The sequence below is a fragment of the Triplophysa dalaica genome, chromosome 1 (genome assembly GCF_015846415.1).
Source record: "Triplophysa dalaica isolate WHDGS20190420 chromosome 1, ASM1584641v1, whole genome shotgun sequence".
In the NCBI taxonomy this organism is placed as follows: domain Eukaryota; kingdom Metazoa; phylum Chordata; class Actinopteri; order Cypriniformes; family Nemacheilidae; genus Triplophysa; species Triplophysa dalaica.
The window spans coordinates 10172881-10190693 of record NC_079542.1 but is presented as its reverse complement, the minus strand read 5'-3'; the positions used below and the strand labels follow the sequence as shown (position 1 = coordinate 10190693).

The following is a 17813-nucleotide window of genomic DNA, read 5'->3' as shown; positions in this document are numbered from 1 at the left end:
GTGATTAGGCTTGAGTGTGGCTAGTGATATTTAACTCAGTTATTCAATTCATCACAGATAATACATGATTTACCAAGGGGGGCAATTACTTTTTCACATAGGGTCAGAAATGTTTGGATTGTTTTTTCCCTTAATAAATAAAACCATCATTTAAAAACTACATTTTGTACTTACTCTGGTTTTCTTTGAGTGATATAAAAATTTGTTTGAAGATTTGAATCATTTAAGCATGACAAATGTGCAAAAAATCCGGAATGGGACAAATACTTTTTCAGAGCACTGTACACTGTAATAAATCCATAAGGTAAAGCTTTCTTTCTTTCTGGGTTTATAAGGACAAAGAGGTGATCCTGGCTATAGTGGTAAAGATGGACCACCAGGAGACATAGGAGAACCAGGGAGTTATGGCAGCAGAGGATTGAAAGGGGAAAGGGGTTTGTAAATATTGTACCCTTAACACGCCATTTCACATTCATTCAAAACATGTCAATGTGCATTTTGTATTCTAAAAATCCTTCTAGAAACTTTGGAGTTAAACTGTACATCATACGCCTTGTGCAAACATCATTTGCAGGTTATCCTGGTCCTAAGGGGAGACCAGGTTATGTCTACCAAACGGGAAACTCAACTGCTATTGCACAGCCTGGTGATCCTGGCCTCCCGGGTCGTCGTGGGCCTATTGGTCAGTCAGGAATACCAGGCGTGCCAGGCAGTCCAGGACCCTCAGGTTAGTGATTCTAATACGCTATTCGACATATGCAATATATTACATGTAGGTCTGATCATTTGGTCTGATATTAGCATTGCGTGAGCTTATAAAACTCATCGCCTATTGCTGTTAATTTTCAAGGTCCCAAAGGTGTGAGGGGGTCACAAGGCAGACTCGGTCCAGCCGGTCCTTCTGGATCTTCAGGACTCTCCGGTGACCCCGGGGCTTCAGGATTCCAAGGACCAACAGGACCTCAAGGTAAGACTTAACAAAGATTTCTCACGGTTTTAAAAGTAAACTTTGTAAATGTTTAAAAAACAACAATGATAATAGATTTTTTCCTTTTAATTTGGTCCTCCTGGACATGCAAGCGTAAGCACATGTGAAGCGTCATTTCCCGTCATTCAGTCAAGGCCGACCTTTGGTCACTTTATGAGTCATCATATTTGTATCCGCCTTTACTGCATCCAGGCAACATGTTCTTTGTCGGCCTCTTCTACTTGTTCCGCTGTCTTTGCCGAGCATTAAGGATGTTTCCAAGGAATTAACTCGCATGATATAGCCAAAGTATGAGAGCCACTGCTGAGTAATTTTGTCCACCAACAATATCTTTGTTTAAACACGCTCTAAGAATGTTTTATTTGTAACCTTTGCTGTCCATGGGACACTCAACATGCGCTTCCAGCACCACAGTTCAAAGGTGTCTATTTTCCTTCTGTCCCCTTTCTTAAGTGTCCAGCATACATGAAGATTGGAAAAATGTTTGCATTAAGTCTTTGTTTTAATGCTGATATCTTTGCTTTTCCATGCTTAGAATGCCTGTGCGTAAATCTGGTGCCGTACACAGTACAAAGGTTTTGTCAAAAATTGTGTAATCACGTATGTGCGAATGATAACACTGCAACTGTCTTGTTTGACACGACCTCTACAGGACCCCGCGGCCAGCCAGGGTTGCCAGGTCCTCCTAGTACACCGTCACGCAGTGTCAGTGTTGGTTTTACTCTGGTAAAACACAGTCAGTCCAGCTTCGTCCCCATGTGTCCTCAAGGCATGGATAAGTTGTGGGAGGGCTACAGTTTGCTCTACGTGGAGGGACAGGAGAAAGCACACAACCAAGATCTGGGTAAGACACTAGGCTCAATTAAAAATAATACTCTGAAATTTACAGAGCGTAATCGTTTTCTATTATTCAGGTGTCAAGGGTGCATAATATAGGCACTTGGATGCAGTTATGTTTCATTTGATCTTTTTCATCACAGGATTACCTGGGTCCTGCCTACCTTATTTCAGCACCATCCCTTTCCTGTACTGCACACCCAACGAAATTTGTCACTATGCTAGCCGCAACGATAAATCCTATTGGCTATCCACCACGGCGCCTATTCCTATGATGCCTGTAGCAGGTCAGCAGATATCCCAGTACATCAGCCGCTGCTCAGTGTGCGAGGTTCCATCTCGAGCAGTCGCTGTACATAGCCAGGATCTCACCATACCTACCTGTCCTCAGGGCTGGAGAAGTCTGTGGATTGGTTACTCCTTCCTTATGGTAAAAACTAATACCCTGTGCTATACTGTACACTATTACATTAGCCACAGCTGTTTTTTCCCGTATTAAAAGAATAGGTCACTCAAACATGAAAAATCTTTCACCATTTGCTCACCCTCATGTAATTCCAAACATGTTGCTAACCTAACAGCTTTGGGTCTCCATTGGTGTCCATTGTATTGCCACAAAACCCATGAGACATTTTTCTAAATTTCTTCTTTTTTGATTCACCGGAAAAAAAGCCATATATAGGTTTTGAATGACATGAGATTAAATAAATGACAACATTTTCATTTGTAGGCAAACTATCACTTTTAGAGCAAAAATAACTTTGTGTTTTTTCGTTCAGCACACAGCCGCAGGTGGGGAAGGTGGAGGCCAGTCTTTAATGTCACCCGGTTCTTGTCTGGAGGATTTCCGTGCCACACCCTTCATCGAGTGCAATGGTGCTCAAGGCACATGTCACTATTTTCTCAACAAGTACAGTTTCTGGCTGACCACGGTGAATCAGAATGAACAGTTCTCCGATGGTCCGACCGGGGAAACACTGAAAGGAGATCAGTATCGCTCACGAGTCAGTCGCTGTCAAGTCTGCATGAAGATCTTGTGATGCACAGCAGAAAAAAGTGACTATCAAAACAAGTCGAGGAGGCTTTTGAGGATGAAGTGATTTGTTGACCTTCTATATATATATATATATATATATATATATATATATATATATATAAGACACCTAGCAGTGATAAGGAGAGATTAAGAAAACCCACACTATAGTAGGAGAATAATGGGAGAGTTTTCTTCTTACATGTTCATTAACAGTGGTGCTACAGTCTGTTCATGTTGCTTTTTTATTTTTGGATATATTTACGGCTACCTCGGAGAGTGCATCCCAGTGGATGGCACCGAATGGTACACAATATAGATTTCAAAAGAATTCATACAGCAAGATCTTATTTAGCTGGTTGCTACTGCGTTTCAGTTACAGTACATATTGGCTTTACACGCCTGTTTTGGTGCTTCCATTACTGTTGGCCAAAATGGACACACCAGCACTTTGTAATCCATATGAATGAGTGAAATTGTTCCTTGCGAATATCAATTGAAATGACTGACTTATCTATCCCCAAAAATATGTATCCTTTATGAATTGCACTGAAGTTTATATCTGGAAAAATCACATGCAACTGATGTAAGTAAATTTACATAGTCCTTCTAGTATTTAGTTATATTTAGCAAAGTGATTTTCTTTCATTAGTGAGAACATCCATCAAATATGAACAATAATATAATATAAGTGATACTCTTGTTATTTTATGGATATTGTTTATCCTTCATAATTCACGACTTCATATTCCCAACAAAAATGGGGTTGAACAGAAATGTGAAGCATATCAAAAGTTCTTTAAGCATATCAAAATGATTGTTTTTATATTTGTATTCGAACCGAAACCTTTTCTAAGAAAATGTCTAGTTCACTGTGTGCATTTGAGGTGGTATATAGAGTAATACTAAGTGAAGTGGTTTCCTAATAATTGTGTAATATGTTACCACTATGACCACTAAGCCATTCAGTCTCTCATTGGTAGTTTACTTGAACACATTTCATTTTAATTCTGTTGCAATTTCTCTTGTGTCTGTAAGTGATTAGATTATAGTTCATTCACATCATCCCTCATTGATGGAAAAATACATTTAAGCTAAGAGACTTTATACACTTATAAATATGGAAAGCTTTCCCTATTTCTGTCTGTAATTTTCAAAAATAAAGTTTGTACATTTGTGACGATTGGCTTTTCACACAATTAGCATTTATTGTTGTTTTAACAGATTTTGAATAATGTTAGATTTTGCTGGGCAAACTCTTGGTAGTAAATATGAGAGTATGTTTCCAAAATTGTTCCCATAAAGGGATGTAAATGTTTGATCTGAATGCCAACGTTAAATGCATCTACAGTATGTAGTATATTACATTGATTTCAGAGAAATACTCTTAAACAGTCAAATTGTGTCTTTGCCTTTTTATTGCCACGTCTTTCATGTGATGCCGTCTGAGAAAAGACCTCAGAAATTCAACATGATTGAACCCTTAAAGGGACAGTTCACCCATAAGAAAAATTCTGTCTGCATTTACATGCCCTAGAGTTGTAAACTTTTTTTGGTTCTGATGAACACAAAGATATTTGATAGAATGATTGTACAATTCTACGCCACCATTGACTACCAGAGTAGGGGAAATTGCAATGGTAGACAAAAGTGCCCCAGAACTGTTTGTTTTCCTGCACTCTTCAAAAGATCTTCTTTTGAGTTCAACAGTATAAAGATATTTACAACGTATGTTTTCCTACTATGGTAGTCAATGGTGGCCAAGAACTGTGGTTACAAGCATTCTGCCAAACCTATTTCTATGTGTTCAAATCCAATACCTTTATTGTCACTCAGTTGGTGAAAAACGTGGCTGCAGTTCCGCCCTACATGGCAGTATATCAGATATGAGACAGAATTGTAAATTAAGTAACAAAGAATTACAATAGACATTTCCCTGTACACATTTACACAGTAAACATTTCTGTACAAGTGTTTAACCATAACGAATGACACATAATTTACATATAAATGATGTTCATCAGAACAAATAAATTAAATTGTAACAGCTTATTATTATTTGTTATTTTTTGGTGAACTGGTACTTGATAAATCTTTCTCATAAAAAATCTCCGCAGTGTCACTCCAATGCTGTAGAGGGCAGTGTGCACTTTCAAACATACACTCACAGACTGTAGCAAGCAATTCGTAAACACACAATCGGCAGGACTGACTGCATATATTTCTCCTCTGATTGTGCTACATTATACAGGTAAGTTACAAATGCTTCTCTAGAGTGTTTCAATATTGCAATCACACCATTATATATAAAGTTAGTGTTCACCACCTCGTGTGCATGTAAACACATGCAGTCTTGTCTTTACGTAACGTTACAGTGCATGTGAAGCGCAGAGCTATATATAGTGATGATGTCAGTAATCCATGTTGTCACTTCAAAAGAATAAATCTCAGTTGTAGACGTCATGGGTGTGATATAGATGTGTTTACACTTGCATCTAGTAGTCTGGCCGATGCTGAGACCTCAGTACTGCAAACCATGATGATTGAGTGATGGATTAAGGATTTATTTTGCATGTAACGTTAAACGTTTCGCTGTTATAATGGGCATTTTCCAAACAGAACTGGACATCCCTATGGCCTGCTCCCTTCCTTGAAGTGAGCTCTTTGAAGGGTGTAACGTTAGGGTATCGTGTCTGCGTTTGGAACACACTTTACAAAAGGCGTGTCTGGCCAAACGTTACCTTGACAACGCCGCAGTTGGACTCTGAATCCAGCGCTCGTTTGTTAAAAAAATAATTGTTGAGTATTGTTATCTTTTTTTAATAAAGGAATCCTATAAACAAGTTGCTGTTTTAAACATAATTTCCTATTAACTGAATTATCTTATACTTTATTTTAACCACCTTAAATCATATTTACCACTGACAAAAATAGTGTACAACAAATACAAACTAAATGATTGTACTTACATTTAGGTAACGTAAAGAACACGCTCCATATTTGCTTCGAAATGCGTCGCGAGAACTCGTAATCCAGAATCACGTGATCACAGTCGGGACTCACTTCCTTGAAGTGAACATGGCATGAACCCTTCACTACTTTAAATTTGAGCTCTGTCAATATTTTCAAACATTGAAGGGTGTAAGGGAACACTAAAGCTAGGAGAAGGGTGGACTATTGTAAAGACTTGAATTACAAATTTCTTTAGACCTTTAATTATTGTATATGTTGTGTGTTAACAATGTTGTTTGTTAGGCTGAATACTCCTGTGTATATAGTTTTTATTATCTTTTCCTCTTTTATGCCATGTTGTTATTTTTTGTATTTGTCTCATGTATCTGTTGTTGTTAATTAAGCATCAATAAAATAAAAAATCAGCCTACTACCCTCTCAGATGGCGTGATTTTGAATGGCGTGATTTTTACAATGACAGATGTAATCTCAGTAACAAGGGCGTTTTCAGTTTTTAACACTTACATTATGTTCGACCACTTATATAAAAAAAGCTTGGGTTAAAATTGTGATTTTACATCAGGACTATATGGCTTATCTAAAGTAAGATATTTATTTCGTATTTATAAAAATGTCTTACTTTACACAATATTGGTGTGCATCTTGAGACAAAACAATGGCACTAATATATTTTAAGATATTCAGGGCAAGTTATATTCAGTAAAGACAGCTCAAACATTAATTTGAGTCTGGGACTAGCCTTAAGCCTCGTCTGTAAAACCGGGCTATAGTTATTATTAATACACCAATTCAGTTAGTACTAAAGTATACAAAAAAAATGTATTTGGATTTTTACCTGATTAGCATTTCTTTATCATTTTTATCTTCATTCCTTAATTTTCTGTGGTAAATTGTATTTGTTAAACTGATTTCCATTACGAATAACCATGGTTTTAATCAGTAAACAGAAAATGAAAAACGGATCATAACATTTTTTTACAAAAAAGGTTATTTTTTTAAAATGTGATCTTAGTATTTTCTATTGTATTTTTATTTTGGTCCTGAAATATAATTCTTAAAAGACTTATATTTTTAATACAATTAGGTACGCTGGAATTTTCGGAGAGCGAGTCGGACATGTCATATGTCTTCATCAATGACTTGTCGCAGACCAGTGTACCATTACTGCAGGCTTGCATTGATGGGGACTTGAGTGTCGCCAGGCGTCTGATGGAGACCGGCTGCGACCCCAACATCCGTGACCACCGGGGCCGTACAGGTCTACATCTGGCAGCTGCGCGGGGTAACGTTGACATCTGCCGCTTTCTGCACAAGTTTGGCGCAGATCTGCTCGCCACCGACTATCAGGGCAACACTGCGCTGCATCTGTGCGGACACGTGGATACCATTCAGTTTCTGGTGTCCAATGGGCTTAAAATTGATATTTGGTGAGATTTGCCATTGTTTGTTCTTCAAGCGTCTTATCATGAAAGCATGTATTACATTGTTCTTCAAGCGTCTATCAAGCCTTTATTATATCATTTACAAAATTGAGAATAAAAATCATTACCAATAAACTATACACATTTAGAAATGTACAATAGTTGCTACAATCAATCTTGCTGAAAGAAATGTATAGAAAATGTGACGATTTTGAAATAAAAATGTATTATTAATTAACATTAATAATCTTTATTAAATTTTGTATTGGTTTTAATGATAAACAGCCGATGGTTTATTGTGTTGTTTGTAAACCATTAGAATTGATGTTGTCTTTTCAACAAGGTGGTCATTTTTAACCATGCTATTTTGGAAAGCATTGTAACTATTCAATTGCATTTGAACAGTAACCACAATGGTTCGACCCCACTGGTTCTGGCTAAGAGGAGAGGAGTAAATAAAGATGCCATACGGCTCCTGGAAGGGTTGGAAGAACAGGAGGTAAAGGGCTTCAACAGAGGAACCCACTCTAAACTGGAAGCCATGCAGATGGCTGAGAGTGAAAGGTCAGATGATCCCCCCTTGCATCCTTCACCCTAAATCACCTTATATTGACAAGCTAAATGTTGCGTTGACATAATAGTTATTTGATACATTTAGGAGATACTGACCCTGATATCTCTATTCTTAACACTGATTGTCTTAGTGCAATGGAGAGCCATTCACTGCTGAATCCAAACCTGCAGAACAGCGAGGGTGTGCTGTCCAGCTTTCGCTCCACCTGGCAGGAGTTTGTGGAGGACCTGGGCTTCTGGAGGGTCCTGCTTCTGCTTCTGGTCATCGCTCTCCTCTCGCTGGGCATTGCGTACTATGTCAGCGGTGTACTGCCCTTTTCTGCTAGCCAGCTTGAGTTGGTCCACTGAGGGCCTGTTATATATCTAGAGCATGCTCTAGGATGCTGAAGGTTCCTCAGTACAAGATTAGGTCTAACCTGAAGTTTAGAAATGATCTTGTCATTCTCACAGCTGGGGTAGACTGGAGCTGTCCACAGACGGGGACTGAGCTATGAAGGAGTATTGCAACGTTAAATTATTCATGGGGACATTATTAACGTATCACAAACATACACCAAATGATGTATACATTTCTCACAGATATTTTAATGTCCACTAAATATCTACATGTTGATGTAAACTGCATTAGATGACATTACATAGGGTGTCACTTCAGCCGTACTTATTTTTCCTCTCGCAAAATATGTTTGGTCTGTAATGAAGTGTAGTTATGACAGATACTACATACAGCACATACTGTAATCTTGCCATGTCAAAACTTAATCCTTCGTTTTACCTGCGTTTTATGTAAAATATTGTTAAAAATGTTGCTTAACAAAACAAACTAATTCTTTAAAGATACCATATGCTAACATTGTATACGTTTTATTATTGGTTTAATTGTAAATATTTATATATTAATGCTATGTATCCTGTAATGTATATGTAAAATGATTCCGTTACGTTCAAATAAATATCATTTTTTTCTCATCAGAAATACCCACTTTGCATTACAAGTTTTAAAAGTCAATGTGAGAAAAAGACCTTAAATGTGTTTATAGATGTATGATTTTTTATTTATAAAACGAATGAGTGAAAGACATGACAGCACTTTGGGATATTTTAGAAGCAGCCTAATATGGAGAATATTTATTATAACATGAACACGACTTATTTTCCATTGACACCAAGTTCTGCCATCCTTGCTTGTACAGTATAGAATCTCGTAAATGCGTTTCGGAAACACTAGGGACTCTCCGAGCACAACACACAACAGACAGCAGGTGGAGCCCGGAGCTGAATTAAATAATGTACAAAACGAAAGTTAAAAAAGCCACGAACTTAGTTCGCCGTTGTGTACGATGGCGGCGTGCAGATGGTTTCTATCTCTTTGACGGAGAAAATGAGCAGGTATGTAACAGATACATTTACATTTGTGCATTCGACAGACTAGTTTATCCAAAGCGACGTACAGCGCATTCAAAGTAAACATTTATCAGTTATTTCTCACGTCATGTTCTCTAGGACAGCTGATCTAAAAGCATGAGAGAAAAAGGCAGATTTTTACCTCGTGACGTCATGACTGATATTACAGTGTTTTGGGAGTTGTCTTGCTGATACAGTTATTGCCCAAAATACAAACAGTATTTGTAACATGTGTATTTCAGGCCTACAGCGAGTAACGTTGATTTCCTGCATAGAGTTGTTTCTTCTCCCTAACATCAGTTTACAAGGTATGGAAATCCCCTGCGTAAAGAAAAATGGTTTCATTTTGTTGCATTTCGAGTAACAATGTTTCAAGTAGAATTGCAAAATATGTTCAGATTAAACCGTTTTGCTTTAACAGTGTCTTAGATCTTTAACATTGGGGCGAAATATATTTGTATTTTGTTAAATATAAAATATATTATATTTTTGCTGTATGTATTGTGCAAATACTCTCTGAGTGTCTTTTAAAGTGGAGCGAAAGTGTAGAACTGGAGATTACTTCATGTTAGACTGTTTGGGTAGTTAATATAATAATGTGTGATACGGCAAAAAACTAACAATCAAGATAAAATCTCTTTTATGCTATTTTAAATTAATATTAAACAATGTATTAACATTGTATTAACAAATATTAACAGGTTGCTATGTCACACCATAGGACACATGCAATTTATCTGTCAACTACCCATATACTATACTGTGTATATTCTGTGTATTTGTTTAATTTATATAAAATATATTTGGTGTATATTGTGAGGTCTATTTTGCATTACATGTTGGTATTCTTGTGACCCTTGCATTGCTGTATGTGATTGTGTTTAGCTGCTGATGTGAACCAATTTTTTATGAATACAATATCTAGACATTAATCCAACAGTCTTACTGTTTCTTAGACGTATGGCTTCCTCCAGCAGCGCTCTGTCTGAAGAGCAGCTACAGTGCTCCATCTGTCTGGAAGTGTTCACTGATCCCGTCTCCACTCCATGTGGACACAACTTCTGCAGGGATTGCCTCAAGAAATGCTGGGACTGCACTCAGTATTATAACTGTCCGATGTGCAAGGAGACTTTCAAAAAGCGACCTGAGCTCAGAGTCAACACAACATTCAGAGAGTTTGTGGATCACTTTAAGAAGCGCAGTAATGATGGAGAGCAAATGGTGCGCTGTGATGTGTGTATGGGGAAGTGCAAAAGAGCGGTGAAGTCTTGTCTGAACTGTGAAACGTCGTTTTGTGAAACTCATCTGGAACCCCATAAAACTGCACCAAAACTGAGGGAGCACACACTCATTGACCCTGTGGAGAATCTTGAGGAACACATATGTCAGAATCATAAAAGACCTTTGGATCGGTTCTGTAGAAGTGATCAGGTGTGTGTGTGCCATTTCTGCGCCCAGGGAGACCACAAGAGCCATGAAATCGTTCCTCTAGAAGAGGAGAGTGGAAATAAAGCGGTATTTATGTTACTCATGTCTATTATGTCATTTCACACAATTACTTTTTTTGACAACAGATATTTCTTCCTTATACTACTGTATTGATCCTTAGACACTTTATTGAACTTCATTGTTTGGGATTTCTGTATGCAGGCTGAGATAAGGAAAACTCAAAAGAATATACATCTTATGATAAAGGATAAACAAGAAAAGATTGAAGAGATCAAAGCTTTGATGGAGTGCAAGAATGTGAGTCCACAATATGTTTTAAAACATAACCTTCATTAAAAATACAAACATTGCATTTTGCATTACCATAAAATGTACATTTGATGTGTTAAAGTTTTTGCTTCCTCATTTAGAGAAACACTGAGAAAGAGCAGACAGAAACTGAGGCACTTTTTGCGGCATTGGTGAGCTGCATTGAGAAAAGCAAGGAGGAACTTCTTGAAGTGATGGAGGAGGACAGGGAAGCGGCTGAAGGGCGAGCTAGAGCTCTTACTAAAGAGCTGAAGAAGGACATCACAGAGTTAAAGTCAAGAGACGCTGAAATTGAGAAGATCTTGCATACTGATGATCATCTCCACATCCTGCAGGTTTGTGCTGTACATAGAAGTTCTTTTGTTGTTTTGCTTCAAGACCCAGATTTGACATTAGAAACGTGGCAGCCCAACACAGTGACAAAATCATTTGGTATTATATAGTGGTATAATATAGTATATCATATAATATAGTCAAACACTGACATGTATTAAATGACCACATTGGGCTTTAAAGGCCCCCAAAAATGCTAATTTATAAAAGGGCTACTCTGCCGAAAAATTCTGTCATGAATTACCCTCAAGTCGTTTCACAACCCTAGGACTCAAAATAAGATAGTTTTGTTGAGCTCTGTGAGCTTTCTTACTCCCTTAATGACTACAACACCTTTCAAAGCGCAGAAAGTGAGGTAAGACATCTTTGAAATTAGCTTATGCTAATATGCATAGATGCATGCGCCATGCAGTGCTGACCCGGATGCTCTCATGAATGCGCAAAACTAACACAGAAGTCAGGAAATTGTTGAATGTCGTTTTTATGTTCGTTTACAAAAACATATTTAAGATGAACCACTGGAGTGACATGGACTATTTCAACAATGTCTTTACTCGCTTTCTGCGCTTTGAAAGGTGGTTGCATCGCAGGATTGGAGGATTAAGAAAGCTCCCTGACTTCAACAAAACTAATTTATTTGGTGTTCTGAATATTAACGGAGGGATGTCAAATGACTTGAGGGTGATTAATTCATGATAGAATTCTTAATTTTGGCGGAGTATCCCATTAACATAAAAGTGGCAGAATAATAAAACTAATGCTTAATTATTGTTAATATTAAGATAGACATGCAACCTAGTTAAGAACCACTGCCCATATAAACCACTTCTTCTTATGCTTCACAGGCCAAGCAGTCCCTTTGTAGACCTACACGGCACAACACCCTGCCTGTATTTAACTGTAACACACATCTAGATACAGAGCCGCTGAAGAAAACACTGTTACAATGTCAGGAATCATTCCGCAATCAAATGGAGGAGCTTCCTATCATAAGTAAATGCTAATTTATTACTTACTCTATATGCTGCATCTGTGTTAATATAAGTAATTTTTGCCAGTTCAGTTAACAATATATTGTTTATTTTCCAAACAGAACTTAAGAGGATTCAGAAATATGCAGGTGTGTTGCCCTGTTTCAATATTCAATGGTATAATATCTATCATAACAATTCACTATCTCTCTTTCTCTGAAAAAAGTTTAAATTTTTTCGTTTTTTCACTTCTTGTTTGCCAGTCGATGTGACTTTAAACCCCACCACAGCACATCCAACTATCATTTTGTCAGAAGATCGGAAACAAGTGTGGTGCGGAGGAGAAGAGCAGAATGTTCCAGACAGTGAGGAAAGATTCAGTTTGCGTGTTAGTGTTCTCGGAGAGGAGGGATTCTCCAAAGGGAAATTTTACTTTGAGGTGCAAGTCATGGGGAAAACAGACTGGGATATAGGGGTGGCTAAAGAGTCTATAAAAAGGAAAGGACTTATCTCACTGAGCCCAAATAATGGATACTGGATTTTTTGGCATAGGAATGGTGATGAGTATCATGTTAGTGATAATCTCCCTATACAGCTTGATATTAAGGTGAAGCCCCAAAAGGTTGGAGTATTTGTGGATTATGAGGAAGGTCTTGTCTCCTTCTATGATGTAAATGCCAGATCTCACATCTACTCTTATAGCGGTCAGACCTTCACTGAGAAACTTTACCCATATGCTTGTCCATGTTTACATCTTTTGGGTAAAAATGCAGACCCACTGGTCTTCACTTCTGTTGAACGTTGTGAATGAAAGGAAATTATTCACCTTTTAGATATGAAAGCTGAGAGAATCATCTGAAAATATTGAAATGTCCGTAAATAAATTTATACAGAGGTTTAAATATACACATATATATATATATATATGCCTGTTGGAGCCAAACTGTGTTATGCTGTGTTATTTCCATTTTAGCCACTGAGTGGCGCTGTTGAAACGGTAGTGGATGTTTTATTTAAGCGACTTGGCTTATGAGGTAAGCCAGGTGTTTGACACGAAAGCGCAAAAAGGTTTTTATTGCATTCTCAATTCGCAACCACGTAAGTAGCTCATGGAAATTGTAAGCTTCATATGTGTGAGTACATTGAGGAAAGCGTGTAAACCTACAGGATTAAACAATTCGGCAGTTTAAAGTTTAAGATTTAGCTCATACAATGTCTTTATGTCATATAAATAAAAGAAAGAATCAAAGTAGATGTAAAAAATCTCGTTCGCATCTCTTTTCTTATAAAAACTTCGCAACTGTGTGCTAGTGATGCTGTTGTATTAGCCTATGTTTCCAATGTACCCGTTTGTTAATTGCAGCATGGCTCCCCCTGGTGCTCAAACAGTAGTAGGCGGAAATAAAATATACTTCTTTATTTATTTCTGCAATGTTCTTGCTATATTATGCTTTTTTACACATAAGATTTTTAACGAATTGGTAACATGCAACCACACAACACTTACTGAAGCCATTAAAGTACATACATATTAATACTGGGAGTCTCAAATGCGCCTCCTGTCACCTCTGCTCACCCTTCAGCCTTGATATTTCATTTCTCCACTGATTTGATTCTCTGGTTTTTCGTTTTCTCGTTTGTTTTCAGATAAATGTACTTGAATAATTGTAACTTTATTATGGTGATAACACTGAGGTTAAGCATGTATATTTATCCACGTCAAACAAAGTCGGTGATTACTCCCGAATTTAAGTTAGAAATATATTTATTACTTCCATTTTTATTTACACACAAACACAAGCACACAATTAAACGGATGTAGCCTATCCTTAATTGGGTGTCAGCTGGAGAAATTCAACTGCCCCTTGTTGGAAGCCAGCTGTGTCCCAAATGATATACTATACACTTCAACTATGCACTCAATCATCTAGTTTATGCATTTCAGAAGAGTAGTATCGTCCCAAATGGAAGTGAAGCAAAACTTCATTCATCATCAGATTGAAGCGTTATCACTCTGAATGAGATCTTCCGGCGCTGATCGTGGGAAAATGGATTATATGCATAAAATGATGCTGAAAAGACGCAAAATGTGAATCGGGCCTAAACCGCGAGGCGCAGCAAGCACAATTCAAAAGAAGCGCGTCTCACAGCAAAAGACGCTTTCTATCTGAGCAGGCCCGATTCACATTTTGCGTCTTTTCCACGTGCATATTCGTTTTTTTTTAATGTAGGCGCTCAGCAGCCGCGCGGAAATAGGGGGCGAGGCGGTCGAGACGTGGTGCGACGCGCTCTTTTTTTGCGAAAAACTCAAACGTACCGCAGGTCATGTGACAAGCACCAACCAGACAAGTTCAATGAAAATGGAGACACAGATGATCGCCGCATAACTAAATCTAGCAGCAGAGTTATTGCAAGGTATTTTCACTGCATATAATCCAAATATCCTTTGTTTATCCCTCCTCATCTCAACGGGTATCGTGGTCCATGGTTGCTTATCGACGACAGAAGTCCAGGCGCTTTTGGAAAAAAAGGAGAACGCTGTGCAGCTCGCGTTTTTCGCGCGGTATTAGACGCGAAATGTGAATCAGGCCTATTTCTTAATGCATTTTTTAATTTCCTGATTAAACCCTATTGGTAGCCTATATCTGACTTACAGCTTATGAACCTGCAAATCACCACGATATCTGTCAGCAATATAAAATTATTCATTTTTTGAATCCACTTCTCTGTAATGAACTTTTCTTAAATGGATCTTAAGGGCTTTATGTATGGAGACTATTCTTGGTGTTTTCTTGCTGTTTGGCGTTTCATACTTAATTCAAGAACCGAAGTTGCCGTGACCCCATTCTTGTGAATTACACAGTAATATTGTTATTTTACATTTACATTAATGCATTTGGCAGACGCTTTTATCCAAAGCGACTTGCATTGAGTTATCCTATAAATTTGTTGTTAACGCAATGCTCTTACCACTGAGCCACAGGAAAGCTGTAGTATAAGTTGATAAGTGGTGGTCAGCATGTAAGCTTGTCATTTGTTAGATCACATAAATCCATGTGGTCCATTACAGAAAGGGCTGTTTTACACACCACATCCCTTATAGCGTCAGTTTCCCTCAGGCAATTTAACATTAAACATAACCGAATGTAACACTAATGCAGCAAGATCACAGTAACAACATCATCATCTCTCCCCCTCCCTCTCTCCCACCAAGGGGTGTCTATAGTAAATGCGTTTTTATATTCTGCCTAATGTCCAATAGGGGGAGAGGTGCTGTAAAGCGTCTGAGTGTCTAAGAGTGCGTCTCATTTTCAGTACAGCATGTTTGTCCAGCTTATCTATCCATCATCATCTTTGTCTTAATGGTAATAGCTAGAGGGTCATAGCCAGACATGTGGTTGACTGATCAATGAGAATAGATTTATATTGATTGATGTTGGCATACTTAACACATGCACTTTGGCTTTTGCAGCCTTTCAATCGTGTGTTCCATCAATCTTTGTATTTCAATATCTATTTTAGGATGTACTCAGAGTAACTTCTGTCTGTTGTCCCTCCCTCCATAATGATATTCTGCATATTGTGTCAAAATAAAATAATAATATTAAGTGAAATAGAGAATAGTCTCTAGGAAAGGTTTGGTAAGGAGCTCGGCAGGAAGCCTAACAAAATACCATCCTTAGTGAACAGGAAGTGAGGGAACATTTAATTCTGAAGACAGGGGTTCATTCAAGGGGTGTGGGTGTTTGTTTTAATCACAGCGCGGTGTTCTGTCTGTTGCTCTATTCCTGACATCAGCTCAACTGTAGTAAATGGAAGGCTGTAGGCAGTGCTGATCAGCGCCAAGTGAGTGTGATCTATTTCTGTGTCGCTTCGCTTGTTCAGCATTGTAACATGCCCCAAAGCATGATCGGATGGAAACTCTAATGTGATTAGCTCAGGAGCTACTTCTAGTGAAGCAGCTAAATACAGATATACTTGGACAATATGCTGCTTCATCATTTCATCAAGTAGGCCTAGTATATTTATTTTTATTTAAGGAAAGTCGAACCCAAGATGAAAGATGATTTTATTAACCCATCATGTTGTTTAGAACGTGTATAACTGTAAGACTCTTTCCAAAAAAGGAAAATACCATTTAAAAACGGTGTGTGGTCAAGTGCTTCTGTGGGATTTAGATGGTCAGTCTTTTCATGACCAGTACCCTCTAGGCTTCAGGAGATGCATGCAGATAGAGGTTTGCCCACTGCCAACCATAGGGCCACCAGTCATGTTTACAGTGGGATTGCTAGTTGTGTCTCATTCTATCTGGAGGAAACAAGTATTCAGATGAGTGTGTTGTGTAGCAGTCAATGGATAATTGAGCAGAAGTTGCCTGTTAGTTTCTCAAAATATACTATTACAGTAATACTGATCCGATAGCTGGGTGTATATCTGTATACAGCTGTATATACTACTACCCATGTATTGATTGATATAATTATTTTATGGTCTGCTTCAGACTTATCCCTTAATAAAACATGAACAAATACATACAGTAAACTAGAGTATTTTTATTATCTGACGGACATTTGACAGAAATATTATTTATTTTTCTTAAAGAGTAAGTAGCATTAGATCATGAAAATTACATTTCATGCAGTGTGTTATGTTGCCGTGTTTGAAAGTAAGCAGTCTGCCAAGTTGTACGTCCTAAGGTGACTAAATAACAAAGTTATTGGGTTGTAAAAAAGGGAGTCGTTTCTGAATCACGGAAACGAGACGTGTCTCTAACCACCTTGTATCTACGTCACTAGACATAGACCCCGCCTACGTTTCGATGGGACTGGCGCGAAAACTTCACCCTTTCCTCCCCTAAAACACTGTCGCTCGTTCGTGATGCATGTGCCGTCTAAAACCTGTGTTCTACGTTGTGAAACTTGGTGTGTCTTATTTAAACTACCAAAGGAAAAACTTCTGAGGAAACAATGGTTACAATTCATTTTCAAATGACACCAAAGGAGTATAACCCCAGGGTTTAACTGTGCCCGCGTCATTTCACAGAAGATTGCTTAAATAATCTTGGGACGTTCACTGCAGGATATGTTAAAAGACTATCCTTGAAAGAGGGGGAAATACCAAACTAATTTGGACCTGTTAGCTCCACTAAATCACAACCTGTAAGTGTGACTATTTATTTTTGTCTGAACTTCAAGAAATATTTGTTTACCATATGTCTGCATTTAGCTAATGCATTTAACGCTAACGTTAACATGTACCGTTATTTCTGGGGTATTACAGTTTGTTTATCTATGGACCCGGCTAATTTAAATGTTCAATCTATTATCGTCTATATATTATCTACTATCGTCTTCGGATGTTTCTTTGTCAGACTCGGGCTCAACCAAGTGAAAAGGTGAAATCCCCGCCATCTCTATCTATACACTTTATATAATATATAACCTGTAAACCGTTCCATTTGCAACACATGATGAACACTGTAACAGCTTGGAGCTAAATTAATAAATGCAAGCATACAGTAA

The 17813-nt window shown here is 37.9% G+C and overlaps 3 protein-coding genes across 6 annotated transcripts in view; all 3 read left to right on the top strand.

Moving 5' to 3' along the window:
• Positions 1–4042, top strand: part of col4a6 (collagen, type IV, alpha 6) — a 70367-nt gene extending 66325 nt beyond the window's left edge. For all 4 annotated transcript variants that reach the window (XM_056742512.1, XM_056742495.1, XM_056742504.1 and 1 more), the window contains 6 exons: positions 336–434; positions 575–727; positions 851–967; positions 1641–1832; positions 1969–2255; positions 2605–4042. In XM_056742512.1, the coding sequence (XP_056598490.1) occupies positions 336–434; positions 575–727; positions 851–967; positions 1641–1832; positions 1969–2255; positions 2605–2865 (1109 nt within the window). In that variant the 3' untranslated portion in view covers positions 2866–4042. The remainder of the gene's footprint in view (positions 1–335; positions 435–574; positions 728–850; positions 968–1640; positions 1833–1968; positions 2256–2604) is intronic.
• A 985-nt stretch (positions 4043–5027) lies between these two features.
• Positions 5028–8803, top strand: ankrd46b (ankyrin repeat domain 46b). The gene is made up of 4 exons (XM_056742538.1): positions 5028–5109; positions 6916–7258; positions 7658–7816; positions 7957–8803. The coding sequence occupies exons 2-4, from the start codon at positions 6948–6950 to the stop codon at positions 8171–8173; spliced, it is 687 nt and encodes a 228-aa protein (XP_056598516.1). The 5' UTR covers positions 5028–5109; positions 6916–6947; the 3' UTR covers positions 8174–8803.
• Positions 8804–9094: 291 nt separating this feature from the next.
• On the top strand, positions 9095–13714 carry LOC130417189 (E3 ubiquitin-protein ligase TRIM39-like). Its single transcript, XM_056742524.1, has 8 exons — positions 9095–9214; positions 9472–9537; positions 10186–10744; positions 10880–10975; positions 11089–11322; positions 12166–12313; positions 12414–12440; positions 12555–13714. Exons 3-8 carry the CDS (start codon positions 10190–10192, stop codon positions 13100–13102), a joined length of 1608 nt encoding a protein of 535 aa, XP_056598502.1. The 5' UTR covers positions 9095–9214; positions 9472–9537; positions 10186–10189; the 3' UTR covers positions 13103–13714.
• The last annotated feature ends 4099 nt before the right edge of the window (positions 13715–17813 follow it).

What these genes read in the sequence shown, in the direction of transcription:
- LOC130417189 (XM_056742524.1), top strand. Translation starts at nt 10,190, where the DNA reads ATGGCTTCCTCCAGCAGCGCTCTGTCTGAAGAGCAGCTACAGTGCTCC. An exon ending in CTTTGATGGAGTGCAAGAAT is followed by an intron (nt 10,976 to 11,088) that starts GTGAGTCCACAA and finishes TTCCTCATTTAG; the next exon opens with AGAAACACTGAGAAAGAGCA. An exon ending in GAGGATTCAGAAATATGCAG is followed by an intron (nt 12,441 to 12,554) that starts GTGTGTTGCCCT and finishes CTTGTTTGCCAG; the next exon opens with TCGATGTGACTTTAAACCCC.
- ankrd46b (XM_056742538.1), top strand. Translation starts at nt 6,948, where the DNA reads ATGTCATATGTCTTCATCAATGACTTGTCGCAGACCAGTGTACCATTA. An exon ending in GGGCTTAAAATTGATATTTG is followed by an intron (nt 7,259 to 7,657) that starts GTGAGATTTGCC and finishes GCATTTGAACAG; the next exon opens with TAACCACAATGGTTCGACCC. An exon ending in CAGATGGCTGAGAGTGAAAG is followed by an intron (nt 7,817 to 7,956) that starts GTCAGATGATCC and finishes TGATTGTCTTAG; the next exon opens with TGCAATGGAGAGCCATTCAC.